The sequence below is a fragment of the Odocoileus virginianus genome, chromosome 19, assembly GCF_023699985.2.
Source record: "Odocoileus virginianus isolate 20LAN1187 ecotype Illinois chromosome 19, Ovbor_1.2, whole genome shotgun sequence".
NCBI classification, from domain to species: Eukaryota; Metazoa; Chordata; class Mammalia; order Artiodactyla; family Cervidae; genus Odocoileus; species Odocoileus virginianus.
In genome coordinates, this window is record NC_069692.1 from 18,327,026 (window position 1) to 18,347,769 (window position 20,744).

General features: G+C 35.1%; 1 protein-coding gene across 4 annotated transcripts in view; it reads left to right on the forward strand.

The window, feature by feature from the left end:
• Nucleotides 1-20,744, forward strand: part of CEP85L (centrosomal protein 85 like) — a 185,073-nt gene that overhangs the window by 148,126 nt on the left and 16,203 nt on the right. For 3 of the 4 annotated variants that reach the window (XM_070449914.1, XM_020899700.2, XM_020899705.2), the window contains 6 exons: nt 3,420-3,599; nt 6,763-6,915; nt 8,916-9,070; nt 12,816-12,933; nt 13,652-13,702; nt 20,197-20,301. In XM_070449914.1, the coding sequence (XP_070306015.1) occupies nt 3,420-3,599; nt 6,763-6,915; nt 8,916-9,070; nt 12,816-12,933; nt 13,652-13,702; nt 20,197-20,301 (762 nt within the window). Of the gene's footprint in view, nt 1-3,419; nt 3,600-6,762; nt 6,916-8,915; nt 9,071-12,815; nt 12,934-13,651; nt 13,703-14,267; nt 20,302-20,744 lie in introns of those variants that run through there. The other variant, XM_070449915.1, reaches the window with a different exon arrangement.

Genomic DNA, 20,744 nt, shown 5'->3' on the forward strand with positions numbered 1-20,744 from the left:
TGTAACAAATTCAGTAAACACTTTAACAATGGTGTACATCAAAAAAATCTTTTTAAAAAAAGGTAAGTGCAATTAATAAAAGAGAATGCAAGGAACCCCTTCCAACACTAAATGGATACAAGGAATATATACATTTTTTTTCCGGTAGATTGATACAGAGAGTGAATAAAATGGCAAAGGTTTAGAAGTAACAACTAATATGATAATAAAATTCTCCTTAGTGAAGGAATTTTTTATTTTTCTTTATATTTTATTGAACAAATTTGACATGTAATATCGAATGAGTTTGGGCTTCCCTTGCGGCTCAGAGGGTAAAGAGTTCACCTGCAATGCAGGAGATCTGGGTTTCACCCCTGGGTCTGGAACATCCCTTGAAGAAGGGACTGGGTACCCACTCCAGTATTCTTACCTGGAGAATTCCCATGGAGGAGGAGCCTGGGGCTGCGGTCCATGGTGTCACAGAAGAGTCAGACACGACTGAGTGACTCAGCACACACACACAGTGTGTGTTTAAGGTGTATGGCATGTTGCTTTGATACATTTGTATGATATGATTGCTATTTTAGTGGTATTTATCACATTACATAATTGTAGTACAATATTACTGTCTGTATTCATTACCCTGTGCATTAACTACTTGTGGCATATTTACTGCTTGTTGAAATTTTACCCTGAAACACCACACTCTTATCCTCGGTGGGTGCTCCACCCCTTCCCGTGATCCCTGATAAGAAGGTTCTCTCCCTTTATTATAGGTTTAATTTATTTAGATTCCACATGTAAGTGGTATCATACAGTACTTGCTTTTCTTTATCTGATTTATCTCACTTAGCATAATGTGCTCAAGATCTATGTATGTGTGAAGAAAGCCTCCTTTCTCATGGCTGAATAAACTCCTTTGTGTATTACATCTTTTATCCATTCATACGTTGATGGACATTGGTATTGTTTCCTTATCTTGGCTGTTGTAAATAATGTTGTGATAACTATGGAAGTGCATACATCTTGTAGAAATCATGTTTTCTTCTGGGTATATATCCAGAGATGAAATTGCTGGATCCTATGGTAGATTTGTTTTTTTTATATTTTTGAGGAACCATCATATTGTTTTCTGTAATGGCCATGCTAATTTATACTCCCACCAACCGTGTTTAAGAGGTCCCCTTCCCACCACATCCTTACCAGCACCCCTTATCTCTTGTCTTCTTTATGATAACCATTCTAACAGGTGGGAGGTAAGATATTATTTTGATTTTGATTTGAATTTCTCTGATGATTAGCATTCCCTGATGTGATGTTGAGCATTTTTTCATGTGTCTGTTGGCCATTTTGATTTTCTCTTTGGAAATATGTCTGTTTAGTTCTTCTGCCTATTTTTCAACCAGGTTGTCTTTTGTTAAGTTGAATGAGCTTTTACGATTTTGGATTTTAACCCCTTATCTGACATGGGGTTTGTAAAATGTTCTCCCATTCAACAGGTTGTCTTTTCATTTTGTTAATTGTTTCTTTTACTGTTCTTTTTTAGTTTGATTAGTCTCATTCGTTGATTTTTGCTTTTGTTGTTTGTCCTTTTGGCATTATGTAAGAAAAAAGTCATTGCCAAGACAAATATCCATGACTTCTTCCCTATGCTTTCCTCTGGGAGTTTTATGGTATCAGGTCTTATGTTAATTTTTGTGAGTCATGTGATGTAGGGGTCTACTTTCATTGTTCTGCATGTGTTTCTACACCTTTCCCAGCACCATACCCACTGGGTATTCTTGGCTCCGTGTTAAATACTCGTTGACATTGTATTTCAGAGTTTAACTGTGGGCTCTCCATTCAGCTTCAGTGGTCAATGTGTCAATGCCAGTACCAGTTTTATTGCTGTGATTTGTAGGGCAATTTGGGATCTAGAAGTGTGATGCTTCTGGTTTTCTTCTTTTTCTCAGTATTGCTTTGGCTGTACAGGGCCTTTTCTGGTTCCACACATACTTTAGGGGGTTGTTTATTCTATTTCTGTGAAGAGCAGCAAAGGAATTTTTTCCTTGGATTTATAAACATTACTTTTTATGCACAGCATTTTGTATTTGGACATTTTTTGGGTCCATAACTTGTTCATCCTAACTCCTTAGTATATTTAACAAAGGAAATTATGCTTTTAATATTCTGTTTATTCTAGGTTTAAAAAGAATATTTTTGAAATAAAATAACTTTTAAATTAGTTTATAGATGAAAAACACAACTCTTGAGAAGTAAATTCTATTTGCCTATTAAAAACTTTGAATGACCGTACCATCAAAATGACCTGAGAACTAGACATTGCTAAGTCTCATAGGTGGAAAATGAGAACCAGGTCTTTGTCCTAAATTCAAACTTCCTCAGTTGTTTCAGTAGTAGAATTACTAGAACCAAAGAGTGGTTTGTACTTATAATATCTTATACCAAAATTTCAACCTGTAGTTAACTTGCATGGAACAAAACCCAAATGTGAAAGACCCTTCTTCCTTTTATTAAAAATTGAAGAAGAAAGGCCAGCACTTGTTACTTGTTGTCTTTCTGATGATAGCCATTCTGACAGGTATGAGGTCGTATCTCACTGTGGCTTTGATTTGCATTTCCCCAACAATTAGTGATGTTGAGCATCTTTTCACGTACCTGTTGGCCATCTGTGTGTATTCTTTGAAAAAATCTTTTTCAGGTCCTCTGTCCATTTTTTAATTGGTTTTTTTCTTTTTTTTTCCCCTTGATGTTGAGTTGTATGAGTTCTTTGTGTATTTTGGATATTAACCTCTTATCAGATATATCATTTGCCTTTATCTTCTCTCTTTCAGCTCTTGTCTGACTCTCCTTCAAAGCCTTGCTCATGAAGGGAATAATACATTTGTTCATTTAGCAATTATTTTTTAACTTATCTTGTGCCCAGTCCCTGCTCTGTGAAATAGGGATAAAATAACAATTAAGATGGACAAAAATTCCTGATTTCATGAGCCTTACTTTCTGGTTAGGGGAAGCACTCTGTTAATACTTATTGATATGTATTTATTGGTATGTATTAACTTTACTAGGGATGTCTCATTTACCTGTTTGCTAAAAGTGACCACTTGTGAGAAAAGACTTCTTTAGTTTTTATTTCCCCAGAACTTTTACTTCTTTATAATGTACTTTTTACGTTCTAATTATGCCTTTTAACCAAATAATAACTATGTTTCATTTAGCTTCTGCCTTGTGCTAGGAACTTCATGTCACTTGGCCCTGGTAGGTAATTTGAATTGATCATGGCACATAACTGGGAATCAGGAGAGCTGGGATTTATGCTGAGGTCTGTCATTAAAGGCTGTGTGTGCTCTTCGTCCTGTCCCTCATTTCCAGTTTCTTTCCATTGGTTCAGGACAAGTAAACTTTTAAAGCCTTGCCTGTGTGTTTCTCTTTCTGAATAGCCACAATATGAGAACACCTCCCTCCAGACTCCATTTTCAGACCAGTCAGCATCCCATTCCCAGCACGAGGAACTTGAGCAAAAGCTTGCATCTACTGAGAAAGAAGTTTTACAGCTCAATCAGTTTCTCAAACAAAGAATAAGCCAATTTAGTGACGAGAAGAAGAAACTGGAGGAAAAGGTAGGTATTTTTAATAAAGTTGAATAAGGCCAAGGGCATTCCTTCAGCATACGATTTTTTTGTTATCTACTTTATGCCAGATGTTTTATCGTTTATTATACTAAAGTGAATAGTTTTACAGTAACTTTTCAGAAACACTGTGCTATCTACAAAAATCCAGGCATTTTTTTTGAGAAACAAAAATAGCATTGTATATTATGTCTTTCTAAATAATAATAAAGTTCTTTTTAGTTGCCTATGCTGAGATGTGATACCAATAACTTTTCTGCTTTTCCTTTTTGGGTCCTGTATCTTTGTCATGTGTGGTATGAAGGATTGCAAAATGAAATAAAAATGGTCTTTCTTTCAGAAGCACATGATTTCAAGTTATTTAAGCTGAAGCCCTTGAATAGAATAAGTAGCCGAAAGCCAAATGCCTATATATACACAATATATCTGTGCATTTACTTGATCTTTCTACCTTTATTAAAGTATTTTCACATACTTCATCTCATTCCATTATAGTATCATTTAAAAATCATCTTAAGCAGCTACTTAGTTGTGGAACTGGCTTCAGATTTCTCTTGTTATACTCAACTTATTATTCTGTTAACCAACCTTCCGTTCAGGTGATCTTAAGGCAGTCACCATGATTTTCTGTAGACAAGATTGGCACTATTGATAAGGAACTCATTGATATTTTTGAATCAGTATAGATATACATGTGTGTGTATACACACACACACACAAGCTAAAATTTTTTATCTTCCAAACAAAATTTGACATTTTATATGGTAGATAGAAATTGTTGAAAAGCTAGAAGTAAAATTCAAGACAATCTAACTCTTTGTTTGCTGCCTTGGTTCTAATAATGATTTATTAAAAAAATTAGAGGAAAATACTTTCTCCCTAGTCTTTTTTGTTCTAATAATTGTATTTAAAATAAAGAAACATAAATCTGTTTGTAAATTTCTTCTAAAATAGGACTCTCCTATTGCCTTCAGGGAATGATCTCAATATTGTATAATACCTCCTTGAAAGAAAAATCTTAGCTTTTCATAACTGAGATAAGAAAGGTGTGTTAGCATTGTCTCATCTGCTGGCCTCCCTGGGGGCTCAGACAGTGAGGAATCTGCCTGCAATGCAGGAGACCCAGGCGCAGTCCCTGGGTTGGGAAGATCCTCTGGAGAAGGGAATGGTTACACACTCTAGTATTCTTGCCTGGAAAATTCCATGGATACAGGAGCCTGGCGGGCTGCAGTCCATAGACTCACAAAGAGTCAGACATGACTCAGTGATTAACCCTTTCCATTTTACTTTCTTTTCATTTTTTGTTGCTGTTTTTCAGTCACAAAGTTATGTCTGACTGTTTGCAACTGCATGGACTGCAGCTTGCCAGACTTCCCTATCCTTCACCATCTCCTGGAGTGCTCACACTCATGTCCACTGAGTTAGTGTTGCCGTCCAACCCTCTCATCTGTTGTCCCCTTCTCCCCCTGCCTTCAATCTGTCCCAGCATCAGGGTCTTTTCCAGTGAGTCAGCTCTTTGCCTCAGGTGGCCAAAATATTGGAGCTTCAGCTTCAGTGCTGTCCAATTATTTGAATATTCAGGGTTGGTTTCCTTTAGGATTGACTAGTTTGATCTTGCAATCCAAGGGACTCTGGAGAGTCTTCTTCAGCCCAGCAGTTTGAAAGCATCAATTCATTTACCCGTAGGTAATTACTGGAGTTCAAAATTCAGTGACCTCTATTAATCTGAAACACAAAACTTGGAAGTTAAACAAAAACCAGAAAATAGAGAACTTCTCATCAGTCAGCAGGATAAAGAAAAACAAGAAAACTAAATCCAATAATTATGTGTGATCAGCTGCTTGTGGTCACAGATAACAGAGATGATGTTTGATCAAGTGTTGGCCAAGATCTGTGATCCAGAGCAGCAAGCTTGACATGAAGCAAAGAAGAGAGTTGACTAACCAGAGAAAAAGAAGGTGCCTAGGACGCCTTTGCGTGGTAGACGACAGCGTGACTAAGTTACTCTAGTGGCTCCTTTCTGAGGTCGCAGTTATGTCACGTTTAATTTGTATTTGCTTTGTTTTTAATTGATCTTGAGTATGAAAGAGCTGTAGCAGTAGTATCTCTACAGAATCTAAAGATTTGTATATTTTAGGTGGAAAGGCAAAAACAAATAACACATAAAAATCCGAGGTTCAACCTGTACAAATTGGGATTTACTAGTATTATGAATTGTATATGTTCTCTAGTAGGTGTTCAGTTAATGTATTTCATCAGTCCTAGGGTGGCATTAATGATAAGGTACGTTTTTATTTTATGTAATTCTTGGAGGGAAGATACGCTACAGGTTCAGTTTGACACAGTGCTTTAACAACAGCCTTGCTTGAGCTGTGGATTACTCTCACTATTCCCATTATTTTTCTTAAGTATTTGATCATTTTGGTAAGTGTCCTGGCTTTGATTGCATTGCTTTATTTGGTACACGATAAGCAATTCCTTTGTCTGTAAGTAACAAAAACAGCTTTAATTACTTACAGATATCTTCTTTTCTTAATTCACATAAAACATTGCACATAACTTTGCAAGAAATAAATTAAAGTCATCATTCCAGAGATGAATACTTGCTACACTGATTTCAGAATTATACCCTGAAACTGTTTCTGTCTTTCTGGGTATCAAGACAGAAACAATGCCAAAAGAAATTGGTTTTTCAATGCCAAACTATATAAAATTAGTTTTTCAATGCCAAACTATAATGTAACATTTTGAAAGTATTTTAAATGCCATTTAAACTTAGCACTCTTTCAACTTGTACATAATACTGTTGAAATGAAAAGATATGAATAGTCTTGACCAGATTTGCACATGTGCAGACAATAAAAACTATAGCATTCCTGCAGCCTGGCTGACTGCAGTTTATAGAACATCATCACTTGTAAAGCAAATAAAAAATTCCCAAACTCTTAATTTCAGTGATAAGAGAATTTGCAAAAATGTGAATCTTAGAATTTATGAAATAAAGTAACTCATACGTAAGTTGGAAGTGATGTTAGCTATATCTGGAACTGTTGGCGAATTCGGTGATGTCTAAGATTAGGATGTTTATATAATAATAATAAGATGATTATTTTTTGACACAAAACCACTAAAGATTCTTAATCTTTTTATTTAGCTTAAAACCAGAGATAGATACATCAGTAGCTTGAAAAAGAAATGCCAGAAGGAGTCTGAACAGAATAAAGAAAAGCAGAGAAGAATTGAGACCTTGGAAAAGTATCTGGCTGATCTTCCAACTCTTGATGATGTGCAGAGTCAGAGTCTACAGGTAACATGAAATAAAATGCTGATCTTTAAATGGCAGGAAACACATTCTTTTTTGAATTTACTCTTTTGACATCTGAAATTTGTAGTTTTTCATTCATTTTGTAAATTTTTATAATTAAAATTTTTGGTTGTATATTTGGCTAATTGTAAGTTAAATCTGTGTGCTTAATTGCTGTTTTTAGGATTAACTTTAATTAGAAACTTTGTTCATTTAAGCATGAATAGATCTTTCTTTTTCTTAATTAATATGTGGTTTCCTCCCTAATGAATCTGTGTCTTAACTCTCTCACTGTTCTACTCTAAAAGATAGTTTCTAAACCACTGACACCCCACTCCATGCACACACCACATGCACCTCAGTTCTGACTTTTCCCAGTATTCTCTGGGAGCCACCGAGGCTTAACAAGACCTTTCTGGACTGTCTTTCTAGATATTTGTCTTGTTTTCATCATTCTTCTTAATCTTTCCATAAATTCTTTCTTATACTTTAATCTATGACCTCCATTCACTCCTCTGACTTCTGACTGTTTTCCTTTCTTAGCAATATCTCATCCAAAGTCCTTTTACCAACTCTGGTAAGGCCTTTCCTCATGAGACCTTATTTGTAAATGCTACAGATTTAGAGTAATCCATTAAACCTACTCTTGAGTCTTAAAGTCTTTCTGATCATGGGATTTTCAGTCTCCATACTATTGATATTTGAGGGCAAGTAATTTTTTGTTGTTTGACTCTATTCTGAGCATTAAAGGATGCTTAACAACATTTCTGGCCTCTGTCTACTGGATGCCGGTAGCACTGCTCCTTCTCTTCCCACTAAAGCAAAAATGTCTACAGACTTTCCAGATGTCTCCTGCAGGGAGTGGAGGGATGAGATCTTTGATCTAATCCATGGTATATCGTTATTCTGTAGACTTTAGACCTACAGCACATTCTCTGTTTACATTAATTTATAAGTTGTAAAACTAAGAGAGGACTATAGATTTTAAAATGTGTGTTCATACCACATTATACCCATTAGGAGACTAATTGTCTAAAAAACAGAAAGTAACAAGCATTGGTGGTGATGTGGAGAAATTCTAATTCCTCATGCACTGTTGGTGGGAATGTAGTATGGTGCAGCCACTATTGTAAACCATATGAGAGTCCTCAAAAATATTAAAAACAGGATTACTATGTGCTCCATTAATTCTGCTTCTGGGTGTATACTAAAAATAATGGAAAGCAGAGTCTCAAACAGATGTTTATTCACAATGTGCGTTCATAACAGCGTTATTTCCAATAGCCAAAATGTAGAGGCAGCTCGAGTGTCCATCCGTGGACGAATGGATGAACAAACTGTGATGTATACATACATTATAACCTTAAAAAGGAGCAACTTTCTTACATATACTGCAACATGGGTGAACCTGTGGCCATTTGCTATGTGAAATAAACCAATCACAAAGATAAATAGATTAAAGATAAATGAATCAGAGAAAATAGGTATGAGGTACCTAAAGTAATTGAATTCATAGAGACTTAGAGATAGAAAGTCAAAGGGTGATTGCCAGGGGTTGAGGGGAGATGCAGATGGAGAGTTGTTAGTGGGTAGAAAGTTTGTTTTGCAAGATGAAAAGAGTTCTGGTGATTAGTTTATGACAATGTGAATGTACTGAACTCTACTGAATTATACATTTAAAAATGGTTATTAAGATGGTAGATTTTATATTATGTATATTTTGCCACAATTAAAAATAGAATTATACCCATAAACTGAGATTATTCACCTTCCTCTCTATGGCTTCCAGAAATTTCTGACTGTATTTGCCTCTTCTCCATAATCCCATTCTCTCAGCTCCCTTTTATGCAAAGGAAGAGATCAAGTGTTAAGTTCTATACATGAGATGAAGTTAGTGTGATTTTAATAATCAGTCTACTAATTCTTGAGAGCCTGGTATTGATTTCTAGTGGAACACATTTAATATTCTTTGTGTTATGAACTTTTAAAAAATTTCTCTTTAGCTTCAAGTTCTAGAAGAAAAAAATAAGAATTTGCAAGAGACTTTGATAGATGTGGAAAAAAAGCTTGAAGAGTTCAAAAAACAGTATCAAGAAAAAGAGGCACAGCTCATATGCCAGAAAAAGAAAGAAAAGGAGTTGGTAACTACAGTTCAAAGGTAAGAAACCCTCAGTAATCCTTTTATGTTATTTTTAGTTTATTCTTTATTTTTCAAAGAGTATTTTCACTTAAAATGAGTTAATTTATAATTAGTGCTGTGTTATTTTTCTTAAAGATGTACTGTTGATAACTAAATGTATTATGTCATCAAAACAGTTTGTCTCAGTTGCAATTTATTTGATCCAGTGTACTGACATCTTGGTTTTAGATGAGTTTAGATGAGAATAGTTTTTTTAAAAGACACCAATTGAAAACAGGAAGCATTAACACAAACCCTTTATCTAACGGCTTTGTCAGAGAATACGTAAAAGTTCTAAATAACAAAAAGAGGAGCAGCTGGACTGCACTCCCTACTGGGACCTGTCAGAGCGTCCTAACTGGTCCCATTTCACCTGATTGCGGACTAACAGATGTGGCTCTTTGCCAGATACGTTCCAAGTTTTCTCACATTTCTCTCAGCTCACAGGACTCTTCTAATTTAATCAGTTAGGACTGCAGTGCATATTATTTGTTTGTATATTTTGTTAATGTAAGTGAAAATTGATATTGGATTCCTGAAAAACCTAGAAAACTAGGCTGTATATTCATCAACATATACTCTGTTTTTTAGAACTTAAAAAACCTTAATAGATGATCAACTGTTAGTAGGAAAACTATCCTAAAGAGGAAAACAACAAAGCAACAAAAAACTGAATTTAAGACACTCTTAATGCTTGTATCAAGTATATATAACTCAACATAACTTTTTTAGTCAAAATCCTTCAGGTAATTCTATGTTAATATTGCTTTACTACTATTTTCTAAGTCTTAAGTATGTCTGGTTTACATTTTCCCCTTGGATTTCAGTGCAGAAAACCTCTGATTTCTAGGACAATTCAGTCCTCAGTGTCTCTAATCTCAGCTTCAAAAAAGTCCATACACCTTTGACTCTACCTTTATTTTTCTCCTGTTTTCTGCTTTCTTGATCTTAAATTTCTTTTTATCACTCCACATCTTATATCCTATTCTCTAGTCTCAAAACAGCTTCCTGACCTCTGTTAATTCAACCATGTATCTTTCTTTAATCTTAGGACAAAAGGCCAAGGGATAATGCATTTGTTGTTTTATAGAGTGCTACAATCATAAATTCAAGCTATATTTTTATGAGTAGAACTAGGGACACCTGAAAATAATTTGAATGTTTGTTTTGTTCCATTGTGTGCTTTTACATATTTAATATGATTTTATACCTTCTCTTTTATTTTGATTTTCTCTTTTATTATGCTTTTGGAGAACATTGAGCTTGGTATTCTTGATTTGGAAAGATTTAGTTAAGTGCATTATAGAATTCATTTTCCATATCTTCAGTTTCTTGATCCTGAGATGACATCATATCAGGAAATTTCTCTTGATTTCTAATAAACATAAGACCAGAGAAGCTGCTCTAAAATTCTTCAGCGCTTGTATGCCTATAGTGTCAGCTGACTTTGGGGGTAGGAATGTTATTTCAGTTTCCTCAACTATATGATGTAGTTGGTATTCCTTAAGTTTCAGAAGAATTTAAGATGTATTATGTGACTATAGGAGAAGGCAATGGCAACCCACTTCAGCACTCTTGCCTGGAAAATCCCATGGGCAGAGGAGCCTGGTGGGCTGCAGTCCATGGGGTCCCGAAGAGTTGCACACGACTGAGCGACTTCACTTTCACTTTTCACTTTCATGCATTGGAGAAGTAAATGGCAACCCACTCCAGTATTCTTTCCTGGAGAATCCCAGGGATGGCGGAGCCTGGTGGGCTGCTGTCTAAGGGGTCACACAGATCGGACACAACTGAAGTGACTTAGCAGCAGCATGTGACTATAAATTATATCATTACATTGATCTGCTTTTATATTCTATTCCCAAGTTTCCTGTTTTGTGAATATGTCAGAACTTTTGGGATTTAAAAATGAGGCAAAAGTTTTTCATTTAGAAATGAAATCTAAGTGAAATATGTGGAAGGAATTCATAGTAATGCAGTAGTTGGTACCTTTGCTGCTCAAAAGATTTATTACTTTCCTAAGTGAGCATGCTTTATAACATAAACAAAATGAGAATGAGTACATGAAGGAATACTTTTTTGATATTTTTACATGACAGAGTACATTTTTCCTTCTACATTACTGACTCTTTTGTTTTCTTTTTAATGAAAAGCCTTAATAGTTTTGATGTAATTCATTTTTCTTGAAATGTTTATAATAAATACATAGAAATGGTATCTTAACTCTGAATTGGGACAAAAACATTCTGAGATAAATAACATATTTTTTCACTCTTAGACTGAAGAAGCAGATACTTTAACAGTATATTACAAAGCCATACAGTGTATTTGTTATATGTGAAAACTTCTCTGGTGCCATTATGTATGAACACATCTGAATACCTCATTGTACTATTTCGGACTGTCAGTTCTGTGTATGTTATTTCTTCTTTTTGAGGGATGTGGAAGAGGAGACAAAACATGACAGCCATAATAGTTGAAAGAGGAAAATAATGAAAATATAAAAATCCACATTAAAGGAATTCTGTTTCTTTTAGTAGGCTGCAACTCTTGAATATGACTACATGCTAAAGTAAAACTATTTCTAGGTGTCTTGCTGTTTTGTTTTGGTTTGGGTCATTGTTGTTAATGGCATAGTTTCTTTTAACCTAAACAATACTACTCTTCCTTTCTCAAAGCTGACACCTCCCCCCGCCCCTTATCTTTTTTCTTAATATACCAGAGGGGCTTCCCTTTATTGTTTCCTCATAAATGCAACTCTGTGCCAAGCATAGCATGAGGAACTGTTATGTTACATAATAAATGTATAAGATTATTGCTTTTCAAAGAGGAGGCCCCACTCAACATCCAGTACAGATTCTGGTCATTACAACACCGATCATACCTGTTGGGCCAACACACACTGAGGAAAGACGTGGCAGGAATCCACACTAAAAACAGCCCTTGCGTCAAAAAAAATTATATTCAGACAGACTGCACAGAGATACTCCCACAAAACAGCCCTTCAAGACCTCTAGGTAACTGTTTCTCCTAAACTCATACAGTTAGAGAAATATGAGTAAAATGCAGAAGCGAATGAACTGCTCCCAATTAAAAGATTGAGAGAATTCCCTAAAGGAATAAACAATGAACCTGACCTTTCTAGTCTACTACGTCCCAGGTTCAGAATGAAGTTAAGAAGAATGCTGAAGGAAGTTAAAAAAAGCTGTTGATAGAAATGCAGTATTGTAAAAAGAAACTGGATTGTTGCTCTCATTCATGAAGGAGAAATGTAATTCTGCTGATTAGGTAACAGATATCTTTATGAACAAACTTTTGCTGAACTAAAAATGAAGGGCAAAAGACATATATCCATATTCTTAGGCTCTACCACAGTCAAGGAACTCCCTACCACATTCCTTAATCAAGGAACTCGCCTTTTGGGAAGAAGGGAAAGAACAGAGTTTGGATTGCAGAGTTCAGATTAGGGTCATGAAGGATTTCACATACTAAGCGAATGTGGTCTCACATTTGCTGTTTCTGAAAAGATAATCTACCTCCATTATATTTTTTTACTTGTAAGAAATGTAAGTACTCTAACTTACTCATCTACTCTCTGTAGGTTATTATTGCTTACTTAAAATATGTTATAGACCCTAAGAAGAGACTTCATTTATGTTGAAGTCATCTACCAAAATCAGCACATAGAGCTTATTTTCTTCATATAATTGTCTCTCTAAAACAGTTTGCAGCAAAAAGTAGAAAGATGCCTTGAAGATGGAATTCGCCTTCCCATGTTAGATGCAAAACAGCTTCAGAATGAAAATGATAACTTGAGAGAACAAAATGAGAATGCCAATAAGGTCAGTACATATCTTTAGTAGTAAACTTTGATAGTGAAATCTGTAGATATATGTGTGTATATATAACTTATTTACTTTATTTGATTTATATTTTTACTAATATTTAGCAGCTTTTACAGAATTTTTAGTTTGAATGTCTTTATTAGGAAAGAAAATAACAATTTAAGTAACTTTAAATTAAATCCAAACTAAAGAAGTTATGTTATTTCTTAGCAAAAACAAAAGGATATCTTTTTCTTTCCTAAATTATTCAAAATCTGTTTCAAACTTACTAATTTTTTTTAATATTTATTTATTTGGTTGCGCTGGGTCTTATTTGTGGCTCACAGGATCCTTAGGTGTGGCATCAAACTCTTGGTTGGGGTGGTATCTAGTTCCCTGACCAGGGATCAAAACTGGCTCCCCTGCATTGGGAGCACAGAGTTTTAGCCACTAGACCATCAGGGAAGTTCCTCAAATTTGTTTTTATAAAATGTAAAGATTAAAGGTTTATCACGAACTAGAGTAAGGCATTTGCAGTTTTTTATCTGTATGATCCAAATCATATGGCTATTTAAAGGATACTTTGTATAAATACTTTCGTTTAAAAAAAAAAGTCACATTTTGATTTTTTAAAAAAATTCATGATGCTGTGTGCTTTTGTTTTCTTGAAATTTAGTAGTTCTAAAAAAGCAATGAAAAAAAATTGATTCAGACTGATATATTTCCTATGTTCTAGATAATAGATAGCCAACAAGATGAGATTAACAGGATGATTTTGGAAATTCAGGTAAGAATATTTACACATTTTTAACCTAGCTGTATGCTCAGTTACATATCTAAAAATATTAAAGCATATATGTTTTCTATAAAACTATTCATAACACTTGAGATGACAATGATAAATTCTTTAATATTAATCTTTCAGTTTTTTAGAATGAAAATGATTCTTGGTAAATCATTTCTTCAAAAAATTGTTCTCTGTTCCTTACCTTGCCTCTTTTCAACTGGGTGTAGTGTATCTCTACTACTGAGAACACATTTGAATAAGATCATCAATGATATACTACTTATAGACAATGGACTGTTTTTAGTTCATTGTGACTGAGCAAGAACCCCTCCCCTCCTACTAATTCTATATGTTATTTTTCTGTATTATCAAAGTATAACACTGTGCATATTTGTGTCTGTTCTCCTCCTCATTTTCTTCATAGTGTGGAGACTACTGTAGATCACCTACTATCTAGAGCTTAGGGTGTCTGACCCATAATACAAACCAAAATTAGTAGATTAAGTGGATTTTCATTCTTTTATTGATTTGCCAAATATTTACTGAGCCCCTGCATTTTTGCCAGGTGCTGTTCTTAGCACCGGAGGTTCATCAGTGAACAAAGCAAGTCCCTGGCCGTTTTAGTGGGGTGAGTTGGAGAAATGGAAGTATAATGCCAAGTAGAGAAGTAAAGTGAAAGTCTCTCGGTTGTGTCCAACTCTTTGTGACCCCATGGACTATCCAGTCCATGGAATTCTCCAGGCCAGAATACTGGAGTAGGTAGCCGTTCCCTTCTCCAGGGGATCTTCCCAGCCCAGGGTTTGAACCCACGTCTCCCATGTTGCAGGCGGATTCTTTACCAACTGAGCCACCAGGGAAGCCCCAAGTAGAAATATGTGCTACTATTTTAAAACAAACAAAAAAGGGATAGAGGGCAATGACAGATCATGTTGCATTAGATACAGTGGCCATGAAGTTTTCCCCTAGTAAGTCACATTTGGATGTAGATTTGCATGGAGTTAACCAGGGGAGGAACATTCCAGGCAGAGAGAGCAGCCAGTGCCCTGAGTGTGGCTGTGCCCGGAGTGTTCTCCCCGACGAGCAGGAAGGCGGCTGGTGTGGAGAGCCCTGCTCGTGAGACCCAGAAACAGTTGACAGGGTGGGGGAAAGTAGCCTGGGGCCAGATCACACAAGGAGATATTATGTCTACGTATTTTATTCTTCAGGTGATAGGAAACCATTGGACAAGTTATGCTGAATACATTTTAATTTTTATATCTCCTGATTGGAGTATTCTCAAAGCTGGAAATAAGAATCACATAAGTGGTTTAAAACAGTGTCAGAATTTATGGACAGTCTGCTTTGTCTTTTGACCGTGTTAAGTGATCTATCAGTGTGATCAAATACTAGTCCAGTTCAGCAAGTATGTGGATTTATTGGAATGATTCACAGAGGTTATACTTTTTAATGTTTATTCCTTCAGTTGTTCTATAAGCCATTCAAACTGAGAGATGGTTGGTTTCCTCAGCCATTATCTAACTTCTTATCATGAACCACAATGAAAGGAATTTCTATTTTATTTGGTAACATTTTCCAGAAAAGTAAATCTAATAAAAACTATCTCAGTGCAAATTAAGGACAGTCAGCTTTGTCCTTTGGCATTGAAATTTTGGTGGCTAAGATGTGTTCAGTTCAGTTCAGTCGCTCAGTCGTGTCTGACTCTTTGCAACCCCATGGACTGCAGCACACCAAGCTTCCCTGTCCATCACCAACTCCCAGAGCTTGCTCAAACTCCATCGAGTTTGTCCATCCAGTCAGTGATGCCATCCAACCATCTCATTGTCTGTCGCCCTCTTCTCCTCCTGCCTTCAATCTTTCCCAGCATCAGGGTCTTTTCCAATGAGTCGGTTCTTCGCATCAGGTGGCCAGGGTACTGGAGTTTCAGCTTCAGCATCAGTCCTTCCATTGAATATTCAGGACAGATTTCCTTTAGGATTGACTGGTTGGATCTCCTTGCAGTCCAAGGGACTCTCAAGAGTCTTCTCCAACACCACATTTCAAAAGTGTCAATTCTTAGGTGCTGTGTATCTGAAGTCAAACAAATACTGATTTAGGTCAGTGACAAGTTTATTGATTCACAACTTTGAAGCTTGGGGAGAACTCAAGTCTTCTACCAATTATAATGTATTCATTGTTGAATATAAAAAAGGTTTTACTTCAGGTAAAAGTGTATACTTATTTTGAAATTCAATGCTATAAAAATGCAGATGTATCTGTTTTGTTCAGCTGTCAAGGTAATAATGTTAACTGGCACAATACCTTGATTGCTAGTTGATCCTTTAGAAATACTTTTATCCATGAAACCAGTGTAGCTAAACTGGCTTCTCTTAAAAGGTTCTTCTTCTGTCTGTACAATAGAAAAGACGTTTTGCAGTAGAATGTTTCCCATCATTTCCGTAAACCTGGCTACAGTCTGAGTGTGAATGAGTTCTTCTTTGGACATTATTACCTTCCTTCCTGTTTATTTCTCAAAAGTACATTTCACCCATGTAACTTTGTTTCCAGTGAAATCTTACCATTTTATGTTACCATTATAATCTTTTGGCAGAGGACATACAAAGTAAAAAGGTTTACTTGTTTACTTGTTTTTTTCTAACACATTAAAAAGTGTTCTCATTAAAAGGATTTATACACTTAAATGATTTTTTTACCAGTTTCCTTGGGGACCATTTCTGAGCAGCTCTTCATGTCATCATGCTAAAAGCAGAACTCTCAGGCAGATGGTTTGTAATGTTACATCAAGTAGCAAGATGATAGTTAAAGGAATCTGAGCTGGACACTATCTTTATTATTAAATAGAAACCTTAAGAAATGCGATTTTTATGGGGTTTGCATATTCCTTATTTGTAGCTTAGTTTTAAAATACTTTGGAAATGCTCTTTTATCAGTATGGAAGAATGAGGGAAAGTGATTTAATATTTGTCCACACTTAGACCAAAGTGAGAAATGGAACGTCTGTTGCCAAATGAAGTGGTGTCAGTGATGGTTCTGGGTGATGATATTATATGTTACAGGAATGGTTCTTTCTGGTTTATGTTTAGTATCCCTAAACCTCAACAGTAATTGTACAAAGTAAGAAAGTGTATTTTTATACATGAAGTTTCTGAGATTTTGAAAGGTGTGCCCAAATCTCAGCTGAGATTCTAAGTCATGTCTGTCTGACCTCAGAGTTTGTGCCTTGGGCATTAATCCTGGCTGCCTCAAAGTGAAAAATAAAAAGTTAGTCTGATTTGTTTCTTATATTAATATAAGCCATAGGGGAGAGAATTGTTTTAAGGGCTTTTCCTGGAATGAAAAATAGTTAAGCTGGAGTACGTTGGGAAACTGATCTCCTGTGGAAAGCACCTTATACTCAGTTACCTCGAAGTGCAATTTGGCAATTTTGTCCCGAAAGTGAAATTTTTTAGTACATTGCACTCTTCTATATGGTGGCATTATTAGCTTCTTGAGAGGAATAAAATGCCTTTTTTTCCCCTGATACATTTATTTCAAAAGCTTTATAATAACTTTATCTCTTACTGTGTTCTGTCATCCATCCTAGCTCTCTTTGCTATTTCTCACACAGAAGAGACACCCATCTGCCTCAGAACCTTTGCACTGCCTGAAACATACTCTCTAGTTACCTGTGGGACAGTCTCTCACCTCCTTCAGGACTTTGCTTAGATGCCATCCTTTCCATGAGCCCTTATTCTATCGCATTTGAGATTCCACCCCACCCTCCATCACCACACTGTCTGTTCTCCAAAGCACTGGGCAAATTCTCATATGTGATACTACATAACTTTCATATTTATTATGTTTATTTTCTTGGCCTTTTTCCTCCTAGTACAAGTTCCACAAGGACCAAGTGTTTTTGTTTTGTTCACTGATGTGGATATATTTTTGCTAAATGAATGATTATGTGAAAGAATGTATTTGTGAAGCTCTTGTGTGTGGGATTGGGTGAAGTGTGGGGTTGGTTACTTGTGTGTGTTTATATAGCAAAATTGCTGATACAAGATTCTTTCAAAATATTCTGTCCTAAATTAGGTTTGTGAAGTATGTAGAATACATTGAGTAAGGCACATTTGGTTTTTCTTCATTTGGGCTATCTGTATTTAGGGCAAAAAAAAAAAAATGGTTAGCATTTCTGGATATTTAAATCAAAATATTAATAACAAAGGAATTTAAAAACCACATTCAACTCCAGGAATGATTGTGATACATACCTGTTTAGATTAGTAACTCAGAGTTAAGTCACTATTAAACAAGAAATTTAAAGAGAAATTGTTATTTCTAGAGAAATTGTTATTTTTAAATTGTTATTTAAAGAGAAATTAATTTATTGTTAACTTCAATAATTCTATTCTAAGCTTAGCTGAAATTCCCCTGCCCTTGATTTTCTCTTAAACATATGCTTTTTCATGTAGTTTGAAATAGAGAAGTAATCTTTTAGCTGAAATGTTAACTGTTAGGCAGCTATAGCACTCACACCTAATATCCTATAAGTAGTACAGCATTTGGTCTTATTAGAATAAGTGTATCTGTGAACTCTTTACTCTGTTAAAGGGCCACTTGGCTAGTGCCTTTGAACCCAACCAACAAGCTTAATACTAATATTGATAAGCTTGATACTAATATTGTTCCCAAATTCAATTTTCCTTCTTATGACAAACAGCACCAGTGCCAAACATTTCTAATTTATTCTGGTGAAGAAGATTGCCTTTTTCTTCACTGATTTAAATTTAGTTTTATGTGGTAACACATTAATCAAATTTACTAGGTAATTATTAGTCACATTCAACATGATAAAAATAAAAAGCTATATAGTCTTTTAAAGAATTGTTTTACACCATTATGAAAATACCTCTTTGGGGTTCAGTTTTCATTGTTAAAATGAGATTTAGAGTAGTTTATTTGTAATGCCTTTCTTTACAATATTAATAAAATAAAGTCATAAATCTTAAGAAAATTTTGGATGAATTCTGGATTCCAGCCAAGTAATCTTGTCATGCCAGTAAGTATCAGTTTTTGGCTTGGTAAATAAATCCCAACATATCATTCAATCAAATGGATTTTGATTCAGTCAAGTGCACTTACAAAGGAATTTCACTACCCAAAAATATGTATTCTCAAATAGCCCATGTGACTTTGTGCTGTGGAGCTCATTTTTGTGGAATATAAAGCAAGTTTTTCCTTGAAATAAAATGTACTTGTTATAAAGCTTGATTCATTTGTATCCAACTTTTGAATTACTAAATATAATATTTTTACAGAGTTTAGCAGACAAATGAAATTAAAAAGCCAAAAGGTTAGATACTGTGTTACTGAGAAAACCGTTTTATATTTAGAGTCTTATCTCACCACTGGTGACAACCATCCTCTCTTATTCCATCCAGAGATAATGTGAGGGGGGAAAAAGTAGGTTGTGTGCTAATTAGGTGGTCAACATTCTGAAGTATTTTCAGTGTTGAGACTAAATACAGACCTGAAGGAAAAAAAAATGAAATCTCTTCTCTAGTCATATTTATTGATCTTGTGGTTTAAAAGGAGAAAAGTTGATAGAAAAAAGTCACTGATAAGTACAAGGTTTATAACAAGTTCTTCTGTGGTATGTTGCTGAAATAACCCAGGAGCTCTTAAAATATCCTATATTCTGCTTTGGTATACTCAAGATTTTCTCATGATAGTGTCGTGTTTGGTTAATTTATAATTTTATAATGCAGTTAAGAGAGAGGTTAGTTTATCTAGACCCCATAATAGACCTTTGGCTTGAATTCAACGTTATATTCACTGCTGGGAATATTGTACACCAAGAGGGGGCATTTAGCTATGTTTCAAATAATAGAAAACAGGAATAGTCTTAAGATCTTATTATCTTGTAGTTTATTAATCATAAGAAAAAGGTTGGTTTTTTTTTTTTAAGTATGTTGTGCTATGCATAGTTGCTTCAGTCATTTCTGACTCTTTGAGACCCCAGGGACTGTAGCCTGCCAAGCTCCTCAGTCCTTGGGATTTTTTAGGTAAGAATACTGGAGTGGGTTGTCATTTCCTCCTCTAGCGGATCTTCCCAACCCAGGGATCAAGCCTACATCTCCTGCATTGCAGACGGATTCCTTCCTGCTCAATTTTTTAAGTATAGACTTGCTAATACACTCCCAGTATATAAATGAGAATCAGTAAAATAAAAACTGTAATATGGCATTAAACTGCACCTTTAAATTTAACATGTTTTACCAAGAATTAAAACTTATTGGTAAAGATGATATTTTTCCTTCCTCTCCACTCCCCCACTCTTTGGAACTATCCACTCTAGAAGTAATATGAGTTAATTGAGCAGTGGAGGCCTCATTTTCCAAGGGATTGGGGAAGTCAGGACATCTAAAGTGTTCAGAGCCAGTATTCCTGGTTGCCTACCTAATTGCATTATGCTTTAAGCATTAACATGTTTTGCTTGCTAATTCTCTTTATCGTAGTCTATGCAAGGGAAACTTTCTAAAGAAAAATTGACTACTCAAAAGATGATGGAAGAGCTGGAGAAGAAAGAAAGAAACCTTCAGAGATTAAGAACATTGCTTGATGTGAGTAGAAGAAACTCAGATTGCTTTCAAGGATGAATCAGTACCTATTTAAGTTAAAGGAAATGCCTGTTTTGTACATATTCGTAAATCATTTTTTAATTGAAGACTTGATTTTGTTGTGCCAGTTAATTAAATTCATTAGATTTCTTAATAAGATTATAATAAAAATACAAGGTTTTAGTTTTGTATTGTCTTAGAAACAATTTCATACACTTAACTACAGCAAAGTCAGCTGTTACATAGAGATTAGATCCCAAGTCATGAAATGATGCATAAATTGAATATAAACAAAGTTACCCTTGAAAATCCTTAAGGAAGGTACAATGTAGACACTTCATCTCTGGAACAGATCACTTTCTTCATTTAATTATGAGATGAAATATTAATATTTGGCTTGCATTTAAGGACATGTTACATTAAAAAGTACTTATTTTAGTTTTTGA